Here is a 22,701-nt window from a genome sequence, read left to right on the forward strand (position 1 = left end):
CTGACAACCACAGCTGCATCCCTCTTCCACTTGTGCCGAACCTTTCATAAGAAAGGCCAAGTGTCAGATTTTAGGAGGCCAAAACATCAGCGGCTAAGGAGTTTTCGTAAGAACAAAAAGAAAGCGAGATTCAGCAGCGGTGACAGAATACCCGCCACTTAGCAGGATAACTAGTTAGGTGGCTAATAGCCAACGGGGACTTAGCCAGATAAACTAACTCGGAAATCCAGCTAAGTCTCATTAGATGGATAAACTTATTGGCTACGCCAGCCGGGTATATTCAGCGGCACAGCAGTTCAATATCTACCTCTTAATCCCTTTCACCGAGACCAGCTGTGGCACTCGTGGCCCTCGAGCAGAGCCACAGCTGGCCTAGGAGCGACGTGGCCTCGGCCATAGGCACCATCCACGAAAAGTATCGGCTTCCACCCGCAGCAGCAACGAGGAACACAGCGGCATCCTGCCTCGGCAGTGAATGTCAGCGCGGCCCACGGGGCCCGTGAAAAGCACTGGCCTCCCCCTCCCCCGACAATAAAGAGCAGGCTGGCCCGCGGTGTCCCGAAAAGCACCGGCTTCTTTCTCCCTCGCCCAGCTCCAGCAATGAGAAGCAGCGCAGCCCGCAGGGGCCTCATCATCTTCCCTTCCTCCCCCCACCCCAAGCAGTGAGGAACCATGCAGCCCCATAATACTGTGGGACGCATCGTCTTTTCTTCCTCGCCCTCACAGTGAGGAGCAGCACAGCCCACGAGGCCCCAAACAGAGACCTCTCTTCTCACATGCACAAATGAGAGAGAGTGTGAACGTGTGTGTGTGTGAGAGCGGGTGGGTATTATTGAGCATACAAGACAGCAAATGAGTGTGTATGTGTATAATTGAGCATGTGTATATGACTGAGCATGAGAGAGAGCGATTCAGCACGTGTGTGTGTGTACGTGTGGCTCTCCCCGCTAATCCATGACCATTCTCAGGACATCTGGAAATCAAACTTTCCCACATATGGACAGAGGGAGATTTATTTTATCCTTAGTTTTAATTATTGGATGGTTGATGTATCAGCCGCTTTGAAATATTTTGTCATTTGGAAAAGTTTAATATGAATTTTTAATTACTGGCTGTTCTATTTATCAGTTTATTCGAAATATAATTTTTATTATTATGGTTTTACAATTATGATTTATATTTCTTGATTTTGTTTGATAATTTATGAGGCTTGGTGATGTTTCTGTTTTTCCATAGTTGTACTGCATACAGAGTCTGGCTTGTTGCAGTTTCCAGTTCACTTTTTGTCTGCATGTTTCTGTTTACACTACAAGGGGACCTAGGGTCCAGCAGTGGGTTTTCTTTAAATCCTGGTAACGTAAGATAGTTGCCACATTAGAGATACGGTGCTTCCTCTTGAAGCAGAATTTCTCCCCAAGGTTTATGGATCGGTTTGTTGGCTTATCCGGAATCTGACCTTTTATATCACTTTTTGTATTTTTGATAGTATTTACCCAGGAGAAGTGCTTCTGGAGTCATTTCCTGTTTTCCAATTCATTGCCTTTTTTTTTTTTTTTTTTTTTTTTTTAACGTGTGTGGGTGTGTGTGGGGGGGGGGGGGGGGGCAATTCTCTCCGTTTTATTCGGCTATGCTCAGTTTGTGGCCAACTCTGGTCTTCAAGTGCCACAAACAGGCTTGGTTTTTGGGATAGCCACAATGAATATCCATGAGATAAATTTGCACGTAATGGAGGAGGTGCATGGAGATCTGGCTCGTACATATTCTAAAAACCAGGCCTGTCTGTAGCTTTCAAGAGCCTTCATTCACAACTACCAGAGGTCTTTCCCCATTTTTAATCCACCTCCTATGTAGCCCAGCCATGGGAACAGCAATCCCCAGGCAGGGGCTGCAGACCCCGTCTCTCTCTGGAACCAGTTATGCATACGTGAAGGGATCCAAGGAGAAATAGCGGGGCAGAGTAGAGTTGGCTGAAGGTGGCAGAGGGACTCCAAGGACAGACAACTGGAGATGGGAACCAGTGAGCAACTGTGGATGGAGCTGGGGTGAGGGCTCCAAAAAGGGAGGATCTCAAGGAGCAGCAGCTGGAAGGCAGGACCCCTTGACCCCCCCCCCGAGGACCAGTGTGCGTGTTGGAAACATTAACGAACACCACAGCTCTCGGGATACAGAGAAAGCTGTGCTTTACCACAGGGATACCCTCTGCCACTGGCAGAGAGAAGGCAGCGAGCACGGATCACAAGCTTTCAAAACAATGAAACTTTATAAAACCTCCATCCAGCAGCAAGAAAAACCATCTGCAACTTCTACTAAAGCAAGGAAGATAAAGATGTAAAACCCGCGCAGATGGGACTTCCCCCTTTTAATAAGAAGTGCAGGAAGGTCAGCAGGCAAGTTGCATTGAATTAACCCAGTACATCTGTGACTACCTTTGTAGAGCTAGGACTCTTTACAGCTTGGAAAACAAACACTGACATGACCATCCAACCATCCTTAACTCATGATGGCCGTAAAACTCTAAAAACCAATCACAAATGAGGGAAGTTAGTCCAATGTGAGCAAGTATCACCTACAACATTTGCCGCCAAGAAATGGGTAGAAAGAGTGACCCTAAAGCATCAGATGAATTTCAGTGCCCTGGGGAAGGAGGATCTTTTCACGGGCAGTGGCCTGTGAGGAACTGATTCGACACTGAGCGGATAATCAAAGCAAAAGCCCCTTGGCAATGGGGATTTTTGTGGCATTAACATTCAGGGCACCACTGGTGCCCCAAATAATACCGTCCCCCGTGCCGTCCAGCAAGGGGCACAGGTCCCATCTCTTCACTCAGTGCAGGGAGCGAGCACAGGCAGTCTTCAGCCGGAGAAACTGCAAGCTTCAGCGCCTTCGGCCAGGTTTCTGCTCTGTTCCTCTCAAGGGAATTCTGCAAACAATGCTTCTCAGTTCTAAAATGAAACAACGTATCCCGCAGGTTTCTCCTGACTATGCACAGACAAGGCAGGAAGGCGGGTCACCCCTGGACAGCAAAACCTCATTTTGTAGCAAGTTAGGGAGAGGAGAGGCTAGAATGAGACAGACATTTCCCTAGGTCACCTTTTTTGCTTTTTTAAATCAGTGGAGAGAAAATGCAAACGCCCTTAAGCAAGTTGAGGTCTAGGGAAAAAAAACTTTTAAATAAGCATTCCCTCCTCATCATTACAAAATGGTCATTTTGGAGGGTGCAGCGGTTTTAACGTTGGCATCAAGGGATCTCTGTGCAGGGGTGGGGAGTCAGCAAGTACTGAACAGGAAGCACGATGACTACCAGGCTCAGGAAGGCCCTCGGCAAGGGCGAATCCCAAACCATGGTCCCTCGAAGGACTGGGGTGCCGTGTGCAAATATATCTTTGCTTGAGAGCAAAAAATTACCCTGTGATGCTAAAGGCCCATCAATGTTATGCTCAGCGTAACCCATCCTTAGAGATAGCACCGGAGCAGCAGGCATACAAACTCTCACACACACACACACGTGCTCATTCTCACAAACACACACGCTCACTCTCATGCCTCTCATTCACTCCCCAGAATCTCCCGCACATGCACACTCACTCAGGTCTCTTCCACACACACACACACACCCCAGAGAAACTGCAAACCCTTCTCTGCCAAACACTTTGAGAAGTAACACAAAGCCCTCAGGATTCAAACAGCAGCCGCCTTATCTATGAGACGGCAGCAATGCAAATATTATACCGTACCCTAGAACACTAATACACCACCTACTGCATGCCAGCAGCAATACTGCACCTCAGTCACACAGAGGCAGACCCTCACCTAATACAGAATAAGAGACTACAAATTAGGAACAGAAACATGCAGACAAAACTAAAATGGAAAGCGCGAAAAACCAGACTCTGAACAGTGGAATAGTGAAAAAAGAACAAAATACAAATACATAGTGCACATTCCCAAAGATAACATATGCAAATCACTAAAAATTCAAAATAATTTGTTTTGTTTTTTTTACCTTTGTCGTCTGATCTTATTTTTCTAATCAGTTGGTTCCAGGCTTTTTCTTCCCATGTTCCCTTTTTTTGGTCTTTTCCTTTCCTCCCTCCATCCTCACCCATACACAGTCAGTCACACACACAGGCTCTCACCCAGCCACCCCACCTCCACCACACACACATGCCCAGGCTCCTCCCCACATATAAACAGTCACACATACACCCCCACCAATAGGATCTCACAAGTCACCCCCCCTCCTCACATACACAAAGCTTGGCTCTCACCCTCCCACACCCACACACACAGTCACCACCCCACCAGGCTCCTACACAGTCTCACACACACACACAGTCACCACCCCACCAGGCTCCTACACAGTCTCACACACACACACACTCACCACCCCACCAGGCTCCTACACAGTCTCACACACACACTCACCACCCCACCAGGCTCCTACACAGTCTCACACACACACACACACTCACCACCCCACCAGGCTCCTACACAGTCTCACACACACACACACTCACCACCCCACCAGGCTCCTACACAGTCTCACACACACACACACTCACCACCCCACCAGGCTCCTACACAGTCTCACACACACACACACACACACAGGGCTTGGGCCTTGACTTCAGCAGGACTGGGCCCGCTGGCGGCCTCCTCCTCTCTTCGACTGCCGGCTGGATAAGGGTCTACGGCAGCAGGAGTCATCTTTATCCAAACAGCTCCTGGGAAGAGCCCTGGGACTGGCCCCGCAGCAGCAGGAGATGGCGTTTGAATAAATGCAACTCAGTGTAGAGAGGGGCGATGCCACTAATCAGATCAGGCAGGGGTTTGATTTATCCCTGCATGGGGGTGGGGGGGAATGGGTAAAACTGTGTGCGGGCATGCACAGCTTAGAAAAAACAGTGCCTGCCTCCCCCACCACAAATCCAATGTGGTCAATGTGTTCTAACTTAGGTATCTTTTTCATTTGATTGAGCACTACACAAAATTAGTACATTTGATAAGCTTGTGCCCAATATTGGTATTTAGAATTGATATCGACCTATAAGAGTTACACTGCAAGCTCTCTCTCCCGTCTTCAGTCACTTTAAATTAGAGGGAGCAACAGAAACACTAACGAGTCCCTGCTGGAGAAATCAATACTGGTGTACTGGGAGGTGAAACCGGTAGAGGAAGAACCCTTTCATCAGCTCACAAGAGGTCTCCTTGACTATATTAATTATTTCTCAAACACTCCTCTTGTTAGCACATACATAACACCACCAGAGCTGAGCAGGATGAGAAAATCTTTATATATGTTTTGTACACTTACATTTCACTTCACTTATTAGGGTTTTTTTTAACCAGCCCCCTGCAAAAAGCTAGGATGGATTACAAACTGATTAATAAGATACACAACACTTAACAGTGAACAATGAGACAAACAAACAACCACCATCCACATACACCCACCTCAACCCCTCAAAATCCCACGCAATAAATGCTCTCTAGCAAACACATCCCAACTAGACTCCTACTGTTTAACACCCTTGCCTCCCTTAGCATCCCTGCTCGACTCACCGAAGAGCTCTTACCTATGACATGAGCAAACAGGCCTTCAACTCACATCTCAAAAGACGAAAAATCACGCATCTACCCAAGACGGAGAGGCAACCTGCTCCAGAGGAAAAAAGCACAACCCGAGAGAAAGACAGATTCCTCGTCGTAACTAATCTCTCAGTGATTGTTTCAAAGCAATAACGCAACCTATGAATATAAAGAACAAGGCAGCACATAACCCTGGAGACAAGATTTCAGATAATCTAGGCCCAGGCTCCGCATGTTAACCAGTGACGGCTGACCAAAACTGGGGTGATACGCTCACGGCGGCCACTTCCAACTAATGATGTAGCCACGGTATTCTGAAATAGTTGAAATCACTTTTTCCCCCCCAATTAGAAGTAGCCCTAAAGAAAGTACCGGTATTTTACAATAATCCAACCTGGTACTAACTGAAGCACAGATCACATGAGCAAACTCGGCCTGTGAGAAATATAAGTCAGATTTGGTCAGCTGACGTAAGTAATAGACAGGGGCAGGCAAACTATGTGGCCTGCCTACCTGGATCCCGAGCTTCCTAACCCACACCTTGCCGACGCCGTCTCCATCTGCCTGTCAACATCATAGACGTTCTGCATATCAGGCAGGGGAAGAGAGGTCCCAGGGCCACCGGCAGAGCTCGTCCCACCAGTGGCTGAGGCTTCTCACTCATACACACTCTTACTTAATATGAAAGATAACTCTGTTATATCTGATATTTGAAAAAGAAGCCATATACTACAACATCACTGAATTAAAAGCTTGTAAGATTTGCAGATTGTACATTTATGTGTTTACTCAAGTTATCAGAAAATAGTAAAAAAAAAAAAAAAAAAACCCCACACCTCAATATAAAAAAAAAAACACACAATTATCTTGTACTAAATAATGAAATCTTTTGTAAGTGATTTTAGGTACATGTTTCTCTATATAAGGGTCAAAAACTCTGGCCCTCGAGAGCTGCAAACCAGGCTGATCTTCCGCATATCCACACTCAATATTTAGATATATTTGGTCTAAGGACTTGGTGAATTTGCATGTTTAATTTAAAAACCAGATCAGCAAGGCTGTCAGCAGATGTAATAGCGCACCCGGCGACGGGGGTGGGAGGGTCACCCTTCAGATGACACGGCTAGACCCGGGTGGAAGTGAAACCCCCCCCCCCCCCCCCCACGACATGGCCAGCCCGCGAGCAGTGGCTGCACAGGATGCATCACCACAGCACGACTGATGCTGGGGACTGCAGCGGCAACGGCTGCTGCTGAACGCCAGTGGCAAGGCTGTGCACCCCCCTCCCCCAATCTTGGCATGTGCCCATCCTGACTTCCCCTTGCAATGACATTGCAGACCAGCTTACGACATTGGGGCAGCGAAATTATCTATGCCTGCTAGGAGAGAAGAAAAAAAAAAAAAAAGGCACATGATGAACAATTATTTTTTAGATAAATATCCACCCAAATGATGCTTACAATACACAGGATGTTTCAAATGATGGACTCAGTTTCAAAGTAGTATATTTCAGAATCGGGTCCGTCTTTTAGAAACAGTGTGTGTGTGTGTGTGTATATATATATATATATATATATATATATATATATATATATATATATATATATATATATATATATAAAACAAAAAAAAAAGCCCTACTCAACTCTTCCTTCTTCACGTGTACATTTCTAGATGCAGAGCTAAGTAGATTTTAATGCATTTGAAAAAAGTGAGACCCGTGAAAAAAAACGGCAACGACTGGAAACACAGTGAACATTAGCGGTCTGTGAAAATAAAGTGACACAACCAAAAGAGGAAGGGTTTTGTTAGGATAATGGTTTTGTACAAGTAAAGAACAAAGAGCTGGATAGGTGTTTTTGTTTTTTTGTTTGTTTTTTTTTAGATAAAGCCATAAAGAGAGAGGCGGCGCTTACTTTATCCAGGATGAATTTGTTAAGGTAAGGCATATAGCCCTGATTGGACACGGGGCCCTCGTCGTCATCCCTGAAGTGCTCTTCCAGGGCCACGGGGTCGTGCGGGACGCTCAGTAACGTGCACAGATTGTGCGACAGCACCTGCAAGACAGAGACCACAGCCAGGGCTTACACTGTATCCTCGCTTACCAAAAAAAAAAAAAGTTACAGCTTTCATTTCTGTAGTCCGTAACCCAACATGGCTGACGGAGGGCATGTGCGTAATAAAATCTTTTTATTGATCCACTTTTATGCATGGTCAGCTGGAAGGAGGAAAAAAAAAAAAAAAGAGAGATTGTCCATTGCCCTAACAAAAAAAATGCAGAACACAAAGCATGAACCGAAACTATATTTTTAGCTCATTCACTGGACTGCTTTTCCTGTTACATTTAGTAATAATGCCTTTAACTCACCTCCCCTCCCAACCAAAAAAAGATCCTAAACAAACCTATTTCAGTCTGTTTTATTAATAATCCTCTCTGAACAGAGCACCTTCAGATAATGCACCTTGTCAATCTACTTAAATGCATTCCTGGCGCGATGCCACAGGGGATCTCTGGCTTTCCCAGCCAAGGATCCTCTGCATTTATCCCACGCTCTTTCAAGTTCAGTTACTGTTTCACAGTCTCCGAGCATTGACTGACAGCAAGTACTCTGTCCACCGGGGGACTATGCTGTCACTATAATTCATTATATTTTCACAAATATAAAAGCACTCAGATAAATAATTGTCCCAAAGAGTTATGAGAGACAGCACAACTTCTAAGGAATTAAATACTCATCCAGACTGCTGGAAATCAAGCCGAACATGTCAACTCAGCCCACCCTAAAGACAGCCAGGTCAAAACGTTTGCAGCAGGTGTATAAAATGAACGACGGCTCCATTTCTCCATGGGTGTGCAAAGGCTGTAAGCCGGAGAACCAGAAGGAATATTCATGAGATTATCTGCCCACACGTGGTCTCAGAAATATTAAGCTGCGTATCATGGCTACCCTGGAACACAGGGCTGGGTCTGAGGCTCTCAGGGAATGGATCTGCAAGCCCCAGCTTTGCTCTCACTAGGAGCTTCTCCAGGCCCAGGGCTGGGCTGGAGCACTGACAAGCAGGGGAACCAACCACTCTCTCTGAAGATTCAGATTATAACCAAAAGACGACAGCAATTCTAGAGAAAATAAAAAAAAAAAAAAAAAAAAAAAAAAGTGTAGAGAGCTACAAAAAGCAGCCACGTGGAAACAGGCAGGACTGAAACTGAATTTTCAGCTGCGTTCGATGGCGCGGTTCCCAGAGCGGAACCGTGGTGGCACGGGGCGACTCCGCCGATAAAGGCTTGCCGCCAAAATTATTCACACAGACTCGGAAGCTGGAGCTGCAGAGATGATTGTACGGCAGGGTCCAAGAGGAGAATCGAGCAAAGTCAGCCAGTGGAAGGCAATCAACGTCCCCTTCAATTTGTGGGGTGAGGACCCAGTAGTTTTCTCAGGATCATCTAAGGCTTTCAGCTGAAAAGGATCTGACAACATAAGCCTTCATTATCCCTAATAATATCCATTGGGTATTACTTCCCCTGTTCTATAGACGAGGGATCACCATGACAGTCTTCTGCCAGACTCCAGGACTGCCAAATTATTTAATGATTTTGTTTTCATCATTTGGCAATCGTGGGCCATAGCTTTTAATTAAAAAGGGAGTATTAGACTGTGTAAGCTTGCCTCCTTGGTAAGATTTGTTTATTTATTTAAAGAGACTTCTAAACCGATATTAGTGGAGACATCATATCGGTTTACAGCGAACTATATGTACTGATCTAAACGAGTGGCCGCCTGATTAAAAGTGTAGCACAGCCTTAACGTGGCCATTCAGTGATAGCATTTCCAAGGAATCAAAGTGCGGCAGGACCCATGGAAAAGGAGGCTCAGTAACACCAGATTTGAACTGGCAAGATCTTCATGTGACTCAACTTGTGTGTGGAAATTCCCTTCTATAATAACGCTCTCATCCTACCTCTGAAACCGTGCGATTCTGGTGGCTGGGAGCAGAGCTGCTTCCAGAAGTGAAGGAGAGGGGCGAGCATACCTGTACATTTTAAAATACTGATTTGCTATATCTGGGGACCACTTTAGCTAAAATTGGCTGAGTTTTGATGGGGGTTTTTTAAATCCTAAGCCTGCATCTTACTGTGGGGTGGGGGGGGGGTGTTTGATAAACAGGGGGAAAAACACTTTTCTTCCTCCCGTCTATTCTATTCTCCCAGCTTCCTGCTCCCACGCACCTACTGCTAGCTAGGAGGAGTTTGCTTGGAAGTTCAGCGGCCCACGAGAAGGCTTAGAGACAACATCAAGAACCAGCAGGAAGAAGGGGGCAGAACAAGATGGCCGATGGTCGCGCGATCTCTGCGCTGCCAAGTTAAGTGTTTGCTTCGCCTGGCATCGTCCCCGGTCAGCGAATGCCAAACGGGGGCTCTCACCACAACTCTTTCCCTTGGTGGAGGCTGCTGCTATCTTCAAGGTCACAGATCCCCGGAGCGGAGGCAATATCATTAGCAGGGGCTCCTTTGGATGGGGAGGGAAAAAAAAAAATCACAAGCATCCTGGATCAGAAGCTTCTGCAGCATTGAAAAAGCCACCGGAGCCTCCACAAGTGCCATTACTGTAACTTAGATTTGAAGCTACCGTTGTCACCAATGGAACTTGCTGGACCATGGACAGATCCTTCTGTTCTGAGGGGGACAGCAAGCTTTCTGGACAGGTTTGTACAGGAGGAAAAAAAAAAATTGGAACAAAATTGATTCAATTGCCAGAAAAGTTTCTGCAGTTACCCGAGCAGTCCCCTGAAGTTACTCCGGATAGATAACAGAGATTAGATAAGTGCCCCTTTCAGACTTTAAAAAGCTAACCCAGAGAATAAGATCTCCTTAAAGGCACTGTTGGCTGTAGTCTTACACGGGATGGTAGAATGTCTGAAATTGCAATTTTATAGGGTGCAAACAGCACTGGTTAAGGCTATGTTGTTCTTAAGAGGCAACAAGAATCTTTGCCATTCCAACAAAAAAAAAAAAAATGTAAGAGCGATTCGTCTTCCCTGCGTCACTTCACTCCCAGCAGATGTGGGACAGCACTGCTGGTTTGCTAAATCTGATTTCATTCCTAACAAAGAAGGCACTTGAAGAGGCTCAGTCTTGGCCTGACTTAGTTCATGGAAACTTGACGTAATATTTGAAGGACTCAGCTATTAGTGTAACTGCAAGATCTACATTAATGGTCAAACCGAAACTGGGTGCTCAACTCCCTTCAAAACCGGACCTTCCTTTTTATGGCTGAACGTGTCGAGCTTTATTCAGACATCTCCGACACCACTCAATGGAGGCAGAGAATTTGGGGGGGGCCGAGTTCACACTGAAATACCCAGCCAGGGGTCGATTTAAAGGAACTTTGGGGCAGCTCTCTAGATTTATTCAGGGAAATTCTGTAAGAGTGGTCTGTGTAGCCCCTGGAAGGCAGGGATCACCGCCCTGGAGAGGGAGCTCCTTCTTCAGCATCTGTAGAAGGGACAGGAGTGCCAGAAAACTTTACTGCAGAAATTCTTCCCGGCAAGTTTGTGGCTCTGGATACATCGGTTCTTGGCACGGCCAATTGCCATCTCCGTTCCCAAACTCTCCTTTATCTGTGCACATGCCCCTCGGTGGATGCGGTCTGGTTAACAAAAAAGCAGGGGTTTTGTGCAGAAATCCCCTCTCAAACCACTGGAGGTCACAAAGTCACACGCTACACAGCTCCCCACTCGTAATTCCAGATGGGAGTCTCCAGAGGTAACAAGAAAGTCTTACTCACAGTTCTCCTTTAAGGATGCTAAACAATCTTTTGGATGAAAGGTCCAGACAGCTAGGAAGAACAGTAAATCAAATATAGGCAGAAAAAGATCCAAGAGGTCCATCCAATCTGTCCAGCAAATTTTGTTTTTTTAATTGGAATATAGTAAATGCTGCTTCATGCGGAATAATGCCACGTCTTCTGTAAAAGGTAGCGACTGCCGCTCTTCCAATTTCTCCACTCTAGGGCAAGAAGGGTGGCAGCAAAAAACCTTATTTCCCGATCCACAAACACACAAAATCTTTACATACACGTCCAAAAGTGGAAGTCTCCTGCAGCAGGTCCGTCCCCCGGCTCCCGAGCATGGACCGAGAGCTGGCGCAGGCAGCTTCCCTGCCCAGGCCACCCCAGGAGAGGGCCTTACCTGTAAATCCCTTTCTGGGCCTCGCAAGAAACTCCCACATCATCAAAATCCTGGGAGCACAACCCAACCAGAAAGGTAGGGGTTAAGTCACCCATCCATCCTGGATGACAGACCATGGGACCTGGTCCCTGAAGTAAGCAAAAACCACAAACTATAAAAAGCTGCTACTCCCACACAACTCCAAACAAACTCTGACCTGCCACCCAGATCTCTGACTCAGCCTGCTTTTATACAGGCTGGGGGGGGGGGCCTGACCACGCCAACACCCTCGCTGCTCTTACAAAACTGGTACACCCCTCCCTCCTCTGCCTAAACCCTAACTCCCAGCCCACAGTCGAGTCTGGGAACTGGAGCCATCTAGTGGGGATCCCAGGGGGTCACCGCAAATCTTTGGAGATTTGGTTGTGATTTTCTCTCCTGGTGGGTCAGTATGAGACAGCTAAGACTAGCAGCCTGCTTTCTGGTTTTTATTTTGATATGGTGATTTTTTTTTTTTTAATAGGTCCTAAACTGAGTATTTGAGGGGATTTTTTTCTGGAACTGTAGATTTTGATATTTGTGTATTCTTTTTATGCTTTCCAACTATGGAATGTTGGCAAGAATTATATTAATGAGATCAATATCTGTCCATTTGCACATAAGCACAATAACTCTCCAAAAAAAAAAAAAAATGGACAGTCATTAACCAAGATTTGGAAGGCAGGAAGAAAATGTGAATATCTCAGGAGTGTGAAAACCAGAAACAATCAGCTCAGTATTTTCTGAGAATTCAGTCTCCGGAGAGGGGAGAAAAAAAAAAATCACTTTCTATAGGAAACTGTTAGAGATAGAGAACTTGGACCACCATTACGTTCCAAAAGCCATCGCCTTCCTTACAGCAACGCGGGCAGACAACACTGGGAACTGTAACCGAGCCAGCGCCTTCAAAAGCCACCTCCCCCGACACTTCCAGAGTGGCACGCACACTGCTCCTCCCAAACACCTCACATAGACCCTATAACCCTCCACCCAGTATACAGTCACATAACCACATCACAACGAATCCCACACAGACTCTACTCACCTGCCTCCCCCTACACACCCACACATGCCTTTCATCCACCTCACCCAGCGACCACAACCACACTTCTATACTCCCAATGCAACTACAAACTCCTATCTACACCTCCCAAATGTCCATACCCCATTCCCCCAAAATATGGCTCCATGACAAACTCCGCACACCCACATTCCACAAATCTATAATCGGAAAGCATTCTTGAAGTCATGCTTTCCCTACTTGTTTTCAAGTTAGTTATTGCTTATTGTACATGCATATTAAATCTCTCAAAAGAAGAAAATTTAAAAAAATGACCACCAGGAAGAGATGCTCCCGAACATCTAAATGATTTTTTAAGACTTTTTGCTTCTAAAAATATTCGTTCAGCAAAATTATTTACATTCCACCTCCCCGAAGGGTGTATTACAAATAAAACCATTTGTGAAACAGCTTATGCAGACGGAATACACTCTCTGCACACCCGCAGAGCAGCACTTCAGCGCAGACAATTCAGACGAGGCAATGGAGAGCAGCACCACTAGGGGGGGTGGGCAATACTTCGACTTGAATTACATGAACGCTTTTCTTCCATGTGGCCGATATCTCAGCAGAGCAGCAGCTGTTTCGTCGAGATGTTGAAGCCGCCGACTGCCACAGGGGTTAGCTGGATACATCTCCGCCTCCTTCGGGTTTATTAAATATTTCATTCTCTGTTCCAGATAGCTACAATCACTCTGGTAATGGATTCCATCCTCATCTGCCATGGCCTGCACAGGATACAAATTTAGAGATATCCATAGCCGACAAGCAAGATCAAAACCAGGGACCTTCCATCAGGTTTCCCCAAGATGTTTCTAAATAAACTCCAGTAACCTCCATTCAGCTCTCCATGCTGCAGTGTTAAAATTGGTTTTGCTTGAGGCTAAAAACATGGATCCAGAATGGACTTGTGTGGGAATTCAACCATCATTAACATCCAGCTTGCCTTTTCTGATTTTTATTTCATTCCTATGGAAACAGTAACATTTGAAGTTGCTGGCACATCTACTTAGCTGCACCCACTATTAGGGGCTGCTGAGTCAATCCTTAGAAGAACCTCATGCAGGCCTCAGACTGATACCCGCACAGTATGTGAACAGCCTACGGAGGAAAAAGGGATTGTACAGGTTACCACCCCCACCAGCGCATCCACCCTTGGTATTCATAATAGGCTATCCTTCTCTGCAAGGAGATGATACAATTCACCCTCACCCATTCTATCAGTACCATTCGTTTCAGAGCTTCGTGTCAAGGAAAAGCTTCTTCTGCAGGATTCGGTCTCCTGTTTTGGTTCCTTGTATCTCCAGAGCCACCTGAACATTAGAAAGGAGGGCTGAAAGCTCCTCTTTTTGAGTCATGGTGCCCTTCTTCCTGGGGCACCACTAGGCTCTGACGGATCTGGACCAGACCTCCTCCCTTGAGTCCAGGGTGGCTGAAAGCGCTGGCAGTTTCTTTGCTGCCATAGAATCCACCAAGGGTTTAAGGGACACAGGTTTTCTGCCTAACCACCCCTGGTCCAGAAGTGGAGCAAGGTCTCTGTATCGCCCAAAGCCACAACCTAGGAACCTTAATTCGACCCCTATGCCTTCCCCAGGGTCCCCTCCACCTGGGGGGGCTACCAAGCCTGGCTGGCCTGAAGGCACCAGACTCTCCTCCTCCAAGGCAGTTAGAGAACCAGATCAGCTTCAAGGCCCATCCCTTCCCATGGTCCTCCCCCCACTCAAGAAGGCTCCTCATTAGGCCTGTGCAGGGACGCAGAGTCAGCATCCCCATCGCATGCTGGTCAGGACCCAGCAACACCTCTGGGGATTGTCTTAGCACCTGCAGAGCATTTTTTCCGCTTTTGAGCATGAGCAGGCCTGTGCACTTACTGTGTGACATGCTGAGAGTAGCATCCTCTTTCCCTGCCCAATTCCCCTGAGAACGAATGAATGCCGTCTGCACCACTTCTCAGGGGAATTGAATGCAACAGTCAAGGTCTTGTTGCCCGCCTCAGGTCCTTCTCCACTTGTATGACACCCGGGAGAAAAACGGGAAGGGGTGGGGGGAGAGAGAACCTCAAAATCCCACCCTCTCATTTTCAGAGCACCAGATCCTTCTGGGAACTTCTGCTTCTTAAAGCCAGAGGTCCCACCTAGCAGGATCAGTAAAATTCCAAGGACTGGTCTAGCAGGAGGAAAAGGAAAGCAGACTTACGGATGGAACTATCCATTGTCCAAGAATGTATCCAGATTTATTTTTAGACTGCATTTCCGATAGATGCTCAAGGTGTTGAATAAATGAAAGAGGACACGAGACATAAAATTTAAAGCAAATTAAAGAAGCAGGAATATAAAAAAGATATAAAAATGTAAAAACTGATAGGCGGTCCTTTAGAGCTTTAACTTCACTGAACCCTAAATAATGCATTAGGCCTAGATTTTGGTTTGCATACAAGGACCAGGCAAATTATAGCATAAAACTAAAGAGCCCTATCGCGGTAAACATCATTTACTGGCAAATGCCTACCCTTTAACAATGGAACAATGAACAAGGAAGTAAGATTGGGGAAAACATTTAAAATCATACCAGCATTAAAGTTTTGGACTAGTTCCCAGAAGAGATCTTACTAAAGGGTTTGGTTACTTCAGATTAACAGAATATATAAAAAAAAAAACAAAAAAAAACCCCCTGAGAAGTTTAGGGGACCATATTAAGTAGGTCGTGTTGTGGCAAGGTACGTAGACTCTTGAATACATGAAGACCTTGTAGCTAATTTTCAAACAAAAAGAACTCTGGGAACTTTCATCAGACGTGGCCTGCTTAAGCTAAGTGACCTCCTTGAATAAATCCACTAAGTTAGAAAAGCAGCTTTTTTGGGGGGAGATAAGGGGGGGGGGTGTTGTTTTGTTTTTAATGCTGGAGTTTGGACCTTATCACTCTTCTCCTACCGCTCCGGTCAGCGGCCACACACGCACCGACCACATCCGGAAGATAAGTGGCCAATGACTGGCCACGCCAACGTGGGACCACGGAGACTGCTCACTGCATCCATCCACTGGAGAAATGGGCAAAGGGGCAGCCGTACAAGGGCAACGGAGACCCCAGAGTCCCCCCCCTTGCACGGACTGCTGTTAGACAGAAGCCAGCATGGCCACACCAAGAGCTTGCCCAGCTGTGCTTTGCAGGTGTTAAGACAGGTTCCACAGGGCTGGAAGAACATGCAAGCACCTGGCTTGAGGTGGGGGATGGGGGGGGAGAGAGAAGCCTAAGGCTCTTGGACATTTGTTCTCTGATCAGGACATCTATCATGATGTGACAGCACAAAGCTGGATGGACCGGCTGCTCATGTCCTTCGGTGAAAGTCACATTGCTTTCCAATTTTTCAACAACATTTCCAAAGTGATGGACACATAGAGCAGCAAAATCATACAAAAAACATAAAATAAACCAAAGTTTTAAAACAAATAATAAAACATTAATAGCCAACCAGACTAGCAGCCCTAAAAAGTTACCCACTCTGCCCCATTACAGTAAGTCTATATTTAAGTTTGTGCCCCATATATCCATCTAAATTGGAATTCTACGCCATCACCAACCCCTTATGCCTAGATGGTTTTCCCAAGAATTAATTCAAAAGCTCCCAAGTTTTTACTTTATGCCAAAATGTCATCCGATCCATTTCTTCTCTAACTTCCATAATTTAGGGACAGACATAGAAAAAGACAGACTTTGAAATTTTACATAGCGGAACCATTTTACTGAGGGGAGCTGCAGCTGGAAGCCATACTGGCAGCAAGTAACTCTCAGCAGGCATCTCCAGTGGATCCTATTCCGCAAATGAGGGGGTGAATCAGGAAGTTGTGTCACTGTTTTTATCGTGTTCTTCACGGTTTTCAGCTTTTACGTTTGTAGAATTGCTTTTTATTGTACAAGAACTAGATATCAAAAGACTCGGGCTGTGCACCTCACTGAAGAGAAACAGGACCAGAACAAGGCTAATGTGAATAATTCTGTGAATTAAATATTACTACTGTTAACATAAGGCACGTGGGTAACCTGCAAGGAGCGGCAGCCGCTACCCTTAACAGAAGGCACGGTGAGTGGGTAACCTGCATGGAGCAGCAGTTGCTACCCTTAACAGAAGGCACGGGGGGGTATCATGCATGGAGCGGCAGTCGCTACCCTTAACAGAAGGCACGGGGGGGTATCATGCATGGAGCGGCAGTCGCTACCCTTAACAGAAGGCACGGGGGGTGGGTAACCTGCAAGGAGCGGCAGTCGCTACCCTTAACAGAAGGCACGGGGGTAAGCTGCATGGAGCGGCAGTTACTATCATAGTAAACTTGCAAGGCAGACTGGTCTTTTTCTGCCATCATTACTATAAGTTAGTATTGCTGTGAACAGAAGCTGCACGAGTCCTCCTGTACTGCATTGCACATCCTCCTCGTGTCCCCTATCAAGCAAAGAAGGAAACCAGGAGTTGGAACCCTGAGCATGGATGTGAGTTATGACCAGAAGCCAGCCAAGGACTGTGGTGCATTTAGCTATCATGTGCCAGCATTGTAAAAACTTGTGGGTTTTTTTCCAATTGATTTTTAAGTGTTGCCCAACTGAAGTGCCACAATACACTTGCATGCTGCAAAGTTTTCCAAAAAGTCACTTCTGCAGATGGCACCAACTCAGAAGTTATGAAGTGTGCACAAGATCCAAAACCAATACACTCATCCAAAACCTGCTAGACTGCATAACTATGTTGCTAAGAATAATAGGCCACCCATTTGCTTCCTGATGGGTGACGTTTTGGGATTTTAAAGCTAACCAAGAAATCTGACTGGTTTATGAACTATTTACTCAAGAGGCATTTCACATTAAGAACATAAGAAAATGCCATACTGGGTCAGACCAAGGGTCCATCAAGCCCAGCATCCTGTTTCCAACAGTGGCCAATCCAGGCCATAAGAACCTGGCAAGTACCCAAAAACTAAGTCTATTCCATGTAACCATTGCTAATGGCAGTGGCTATTCTCTAAGTGAACTTAATAGCAGGTAATGGACTTCTCCTCCAATAACTTATCCAATCCTTTTTTAAACACAGCTATACTAACTGCACGAACCACATTCTCTGGCAACAAATTCCAGAGTTTAATTGTGCGTTGAGTAAAAAAGAACTTTCTCCGATTAGTTTTAAATGTGCCCCATGCTAACTTCATGGAGTGTCCCCTAGTCCTTCTACTATCCGAAAGAGTAAATAACCGATTCACATCTACCCGTTCTAGACCATCAGTATTTACCTACTGCACCCTTAGGAAGGGAAGTCTTCTGCACACCCCTGTCACCCTGCAGTTTCATCCAGCTCCTAGGAACCAGAGCTTTAATCCCACTTCCCTTCCTCCTAGGGACCGTGGGCAAACCATTTTGTCTCCCACTGCCTCAGGTACTCCCACGCTTCTGGTAAGGGAACTTATTCTGCTGCTGCATACATCCAGCAGCACTATAAAAATGCATACCCCCGTTTGTTTATTTATTTATTTAAAATACATAATAAATAGAAGAGAGACACAGACATATACGGCATGAATAATAGCACAGCCAGGAAAAGAGCAAACCCAGAGAAAGAAGTGTTTACGTGGAAGGGTCATGACCATCATATAAAGGTGCATGCAGTTTTATGTCACAAAAGATTAAAATGCACTAGAAGAGAACAGCCAGGAGTTCTGGAAATGCGAAAATAAAAAGGATGCAACTACAGCTGGTGCTCGAAACAATAAAACCGGGAGGCTGGCCCAAATGCCCAACGGCAGCGTTACGCACTACCATGCAGGGACCCCGAGTTTGACTCCTGGGTCAGGCCGGGGCAGTCGCCCCGGGAAGGGGGGTGGGGAAGAGGAAGCCATCACTCAACGGCGACACCTAGTGGCCAGAGCTGGTGTCATCTGTGGCCCCTGGCCAAGGACTGTTGCTACAATGGCTGAGTAAGTGATGGGCTATAAAAATAGGGGAAGGGGGAAGCGGATAAATGGGTCTATTTCTCATGACGCCTTTTCTCCTAACTTTCAGTCCCATAGGGAACAGCGAGTGTTAATGTCCTACTTGACCGGTTTGTAAATATACAGATAAAAGACTTCTCTGCCACCATCTAACTTTCTCCCATGGAGCTTGCAACACGAATCCCACCCCTTTGCATCAATGGTAGGGACCCCAGGTCATTCACACACTGAAGCATCCTGCTCCATAGAGGGTCCAACAGGGTTGTTCACATTTGCGCCCCCCCCCCCCCCCCAGCTCTCCGACCCACTTCAAAGCCGCAGTCTACCCCCTAATCTCCAGCTCATTAGCCGCACTCTGCACAGGGTTCACCAAAATGTACTAAAGCAGCCCATCGCCAGGGGCTACAGCAGATAACTATGAATGAGGGCTGGTGGGCTGGAGCTCAGCAGAGGCCAGGTCCAACTGGAGATCTAAAGGAGCAGGAGCTAACTGCCAGGCCAAAATGATTATTTACTCCTAATCTGCACTTCCAAAAAACAGAGTTTGCTGAAAAGTTACTAGAAAGCTGCCAACGGGGCTGATGCAATAAAGCTGCGTAGAAAGCGGGCGCCGAACAGTCAGTGCCCGCTCTCTTAATGCACGCCATGCAATATTTAAATTAGGGGGGGTGGCTTGCGCATCCTTGCTAACGCGAACCCAGAAGGTTTTCGTGACTGCCATATGCCGGTCTCGAAAACCTGACGCCGATAAACCCTTGCAAGTGTCCCGCACAGACGGCCGGACGGGTGGGGGTGTGCGCTCACTCGCTGTGAAGAAGGGGAGCGGCAGCAGCACCTGATCACCTCCCCCCCCCCACCTCGGGGAGAAGAGGCGGAGGGAGGGACTGAACTCTCCTCCTGCAGTGCCCTGGCGCATCGGGACTGGAGGAAGTCGTCCGCCGCTCGCACTGCCGGGGAGGGATCGGATCGAGCCGCGAAGGTCGCCTGGGTCTCGCGCCACATGGAGGAGGCGGAGGACGGGCCGGCTGCGCGATGGTCCCAGAGGAGAACGTTTGACGGCTAGTGGGTTTCTCGCTGAAAACCAAATGCCGAGTTTTATCGGCGTCGGTTTTCGTGGCTGTCCGTTAGACGCGCATTGAATAGGCGCTAATCCCCTTATTGCATTAGGGGCTTGATTAAGAACATAAGAAAATGCCATACTGGGTCAGACCAAGGGTCCATCAAGCCCAGCATCCTGTTTCCAACAGTGGCCAATCCAGGCCATAAGAACCTGGCAAGTACCCAAAAACTAAGTCTATTCCATGTAACCATTGCTAATGGCAGTGGCTATTCTCTAAGTGAACGTAATAGCAGGTAATGGATTTCTCCTCCAAGAACTTATCCAATCCTTTTTTAAACACAGCTATACTAACTGCACGAACCACATTCTCTGGCGCCTATTCTACCCGCGTCCAACTGCACGTTAAGAGTGCGCTCGGCTCAGCGCACTGTATTGCACCGGCCTCAAGGTCATTTTGTTCCCATGCTCTGACGTGTGCTCTCCTTTGTAGTTTGGGCAAAGGATCAAGGACCTCTCGGAGGTGTTGCTCAGGTCCATCAGCAAAACGGAGGTTTTCTTAAATAAAGTCAGTCAATAAACCAATAAAGGAAGCCTTAGCCTTCCAGTGGCCGGTACCCAATAATTTGCACGCCAAATTCCTTCTTCATCAAAATTTTAAGTCTTTTTCTGGAGATTTATCTATTCGAAAAGCTTCTGAAGTTCCTGCAAGATTTCAAACCAGCTTTAGTTACTGCAGACAACGCACACATTGTCACAGGGGTAAAAAGGGAAGTTTTTGAAATGAAAGTATCAGCAACACAAATTATGGATAAGGCAAATGGGAGTTAAAAATCTTAGAGTCTCTTTGTTCTGAAATGTATTTACTTCCTCCGGAGATATCTGTGTTTAGTTTTCTCAAGGTCCATTTGCCCACACACATCCCTATAAATCCAAAAAGGTCATGTAAGCGGCTGTGCAGACCCCGCAAGCACCACGGAAAACACAAACCTGGTATTAGGCGAGTGGCCTGAACAAAACAGATGCTTTAGGTCACAGGGCCACCATAATTAGAGATGCCCACCATATTATTTTTAAAGGGTTTACAATTTAAGAAATACTAGAATGAAAAAGAAAAAAAGGTGCATTAAAGAGCAAAATAAGTAGGGCCAGCCAGTGGCTCAGGCTGCCCTGCTGCCATGCAGAAGGTCCCCCTGGTTCTATTGCCCAAGTCTCCACCCAGAGTCGGGGGGAGGTAGCTGTGGGCATCGCTGACGGGCGACACTTTGTGAACGAAGGCTGACCCTGAAGCCAAGGAAAGAGGAAGAAACTGCCAGGTCAAAAAAAAAATAAAAATAGAAGCAATATAAACCAATAAATAAAACTGATCTTAGCAGAGCCAAGATACCAGCCACTGGTATTTGAGGAATCTAGCTAATAATGGTCACTCTTGATGATAAAAAGTTACTAATTTATGTAAAAATAGTAATCATTTTGCAAGATCTGACTGTGCATTCTTTCCGGGCAGTTCATGCATCAAAGGAGCACGGGGCACAACGAAGGAGTGCGGTGTCTCACCATTCGGAATTAGAGTGAAAACTACAATTTAAAGGGACATTTTTAGTACTTCCAGTGAAAGACCGAATCACGCCGTACAAACGAATGCACTTTTAGCACAAGGGCTGTGCTCCAAGACCTGTAAAGATAAGGAGCGCCACAGATCAAGACAGACTTTGCCACTCAAGACAAGGTTTCCGAGATCTGAAATCGCTATCACAGCATAAACATGCGAGGTCCAAGCTCAGCTGCTGCAGCTCCCCGAAATGTGCAGTTTGCGCAGTTTAGGGACGACTCGTAAATACCAGCGCAACGGATTGCTTACGTTACAGAAAAAAAGTGTGGCAACGACCATCCCCCCAGCAACAGCAGGCAGACGGTGCCGGGCCGAATGCCAACTCCCGTCTCGGAGGTAAATCAAACCCAGGCATTAAATACAAATGTTCTGCAAAATATGGCATTCGGGATCCAACTTAAAACAAAGGAGCAACTTTCGGGACTGCCGAGAAAGCCTAAGGATCTCGTGCATGAGCTCAGGATAAGGAGGAATCCAAAGTGCAGCGGCAGCACGCGCGCCCCCCCCCCCCACCCCCACCGGTCCCGGGGACACGACCGCCCAGCGGCCGGGGATAACGCCTTACTTTGAGCTGGGACTTGGAAACTTTGCCGCTCTTGTCCACGTCCAGCGCGGTGAACGCGTACCAGATGGGCTTCAGCAGCTCCTCTTTCAAGGCCATGGCCCCCTCGACAGCTCCGCCCGCCACAGCTCTCCGGCGCCTCGCTCCGACTGAGCGCCCACGGCTCGCGCACCCCCGGCCCGACGGGTCACGTGACTCGCCCCCTCCGCCCGCGGCCAATGAGCTCAGGGGAAGGGGCGGGGCCTAGAGGCGGGAAAGGGTCGAAGCGAAGCCTTGCGCGGCTGGGGGCTGCTGCTGCTGCTGCTGCTCCCGCGTCTCCTTTCCACTTCCCGGGGAGGCTGGAGCCGAGCCCTCCGCTGGGTGGAAGCGGTTCCCCGTGCCGGCCATCACCTGCACGCGCTTGCACTAAGGTCAGTCGGGCACGGCGCGCTGTCCCGATCCCCGTTCAGTTAAAGGGGTTGAAACTTGCGCCTGCATGCACAAACATTTCTATGCGCGATGTAAAAGCAGCAGCACTCGTTTCCAGATCCCTCGATCAGTTGCTCAATCCATTTGTATTTCCAGTGGAGGAAGTTGGTGGGCAGGTGGTAGCTTCTTCTTGGTCTCATGGGATTTTAGATCAATCAGAACCAACAGCTCGTTTTTTCT

At 47.1% G+C, this 22,701-nt stretch overlaps 1 protein-coding gene across 2 annotated transcripts in view; it reads right to left on the bottom strand.

The window, feature by feature from the left end:
* Positions 1–22,224, bottom strand: part of SWAP70 (switching B cell complex subunit SWAP70) — an 83,388-nt gene extending 61,164 nt beyond the window's left edge. Inside the window, exons 1-2 of one of the 2 annotated variants that reach the window (XM_029582840.1) lie at positions 22,057–22,224; positions 7,506–7,646 (exon numbers count right to left, since the gene is read on the bottom strand). In XM_029582840.1, the coding sequence (XP_029438700.1) occupies positions 7,506–7,646; positions 22,057–22,152 (237 nt within the window). In that variant the 5' untranslated portion in view covers positions 22,153–22,224. The remainder of the gene's footprint in view (positions 1–7,505; positions 7,647–22,056) is intronic. The other variant, XM_029582839.1, reaches the window with a different exon arrangement.
* Positions 22,225–22,701: the final 477 nt, after the last annotated feature.

The sequence above is a fragment of the Rhinatrema bivittatum genome, chromosome 17 (assembly GCF_901001135.1).
Source record: "Rhinatrema bivittatum chromosome 17, aRhiBiv1.1, whole genome shotgun sequence".
Lineage (NCBI taxonomy): Eukaryota > Metazoa > Chordata > Amphibia > Gymnophiona > Rhinatrematidae > Rhinatrema > Rhinatrema bivittatum.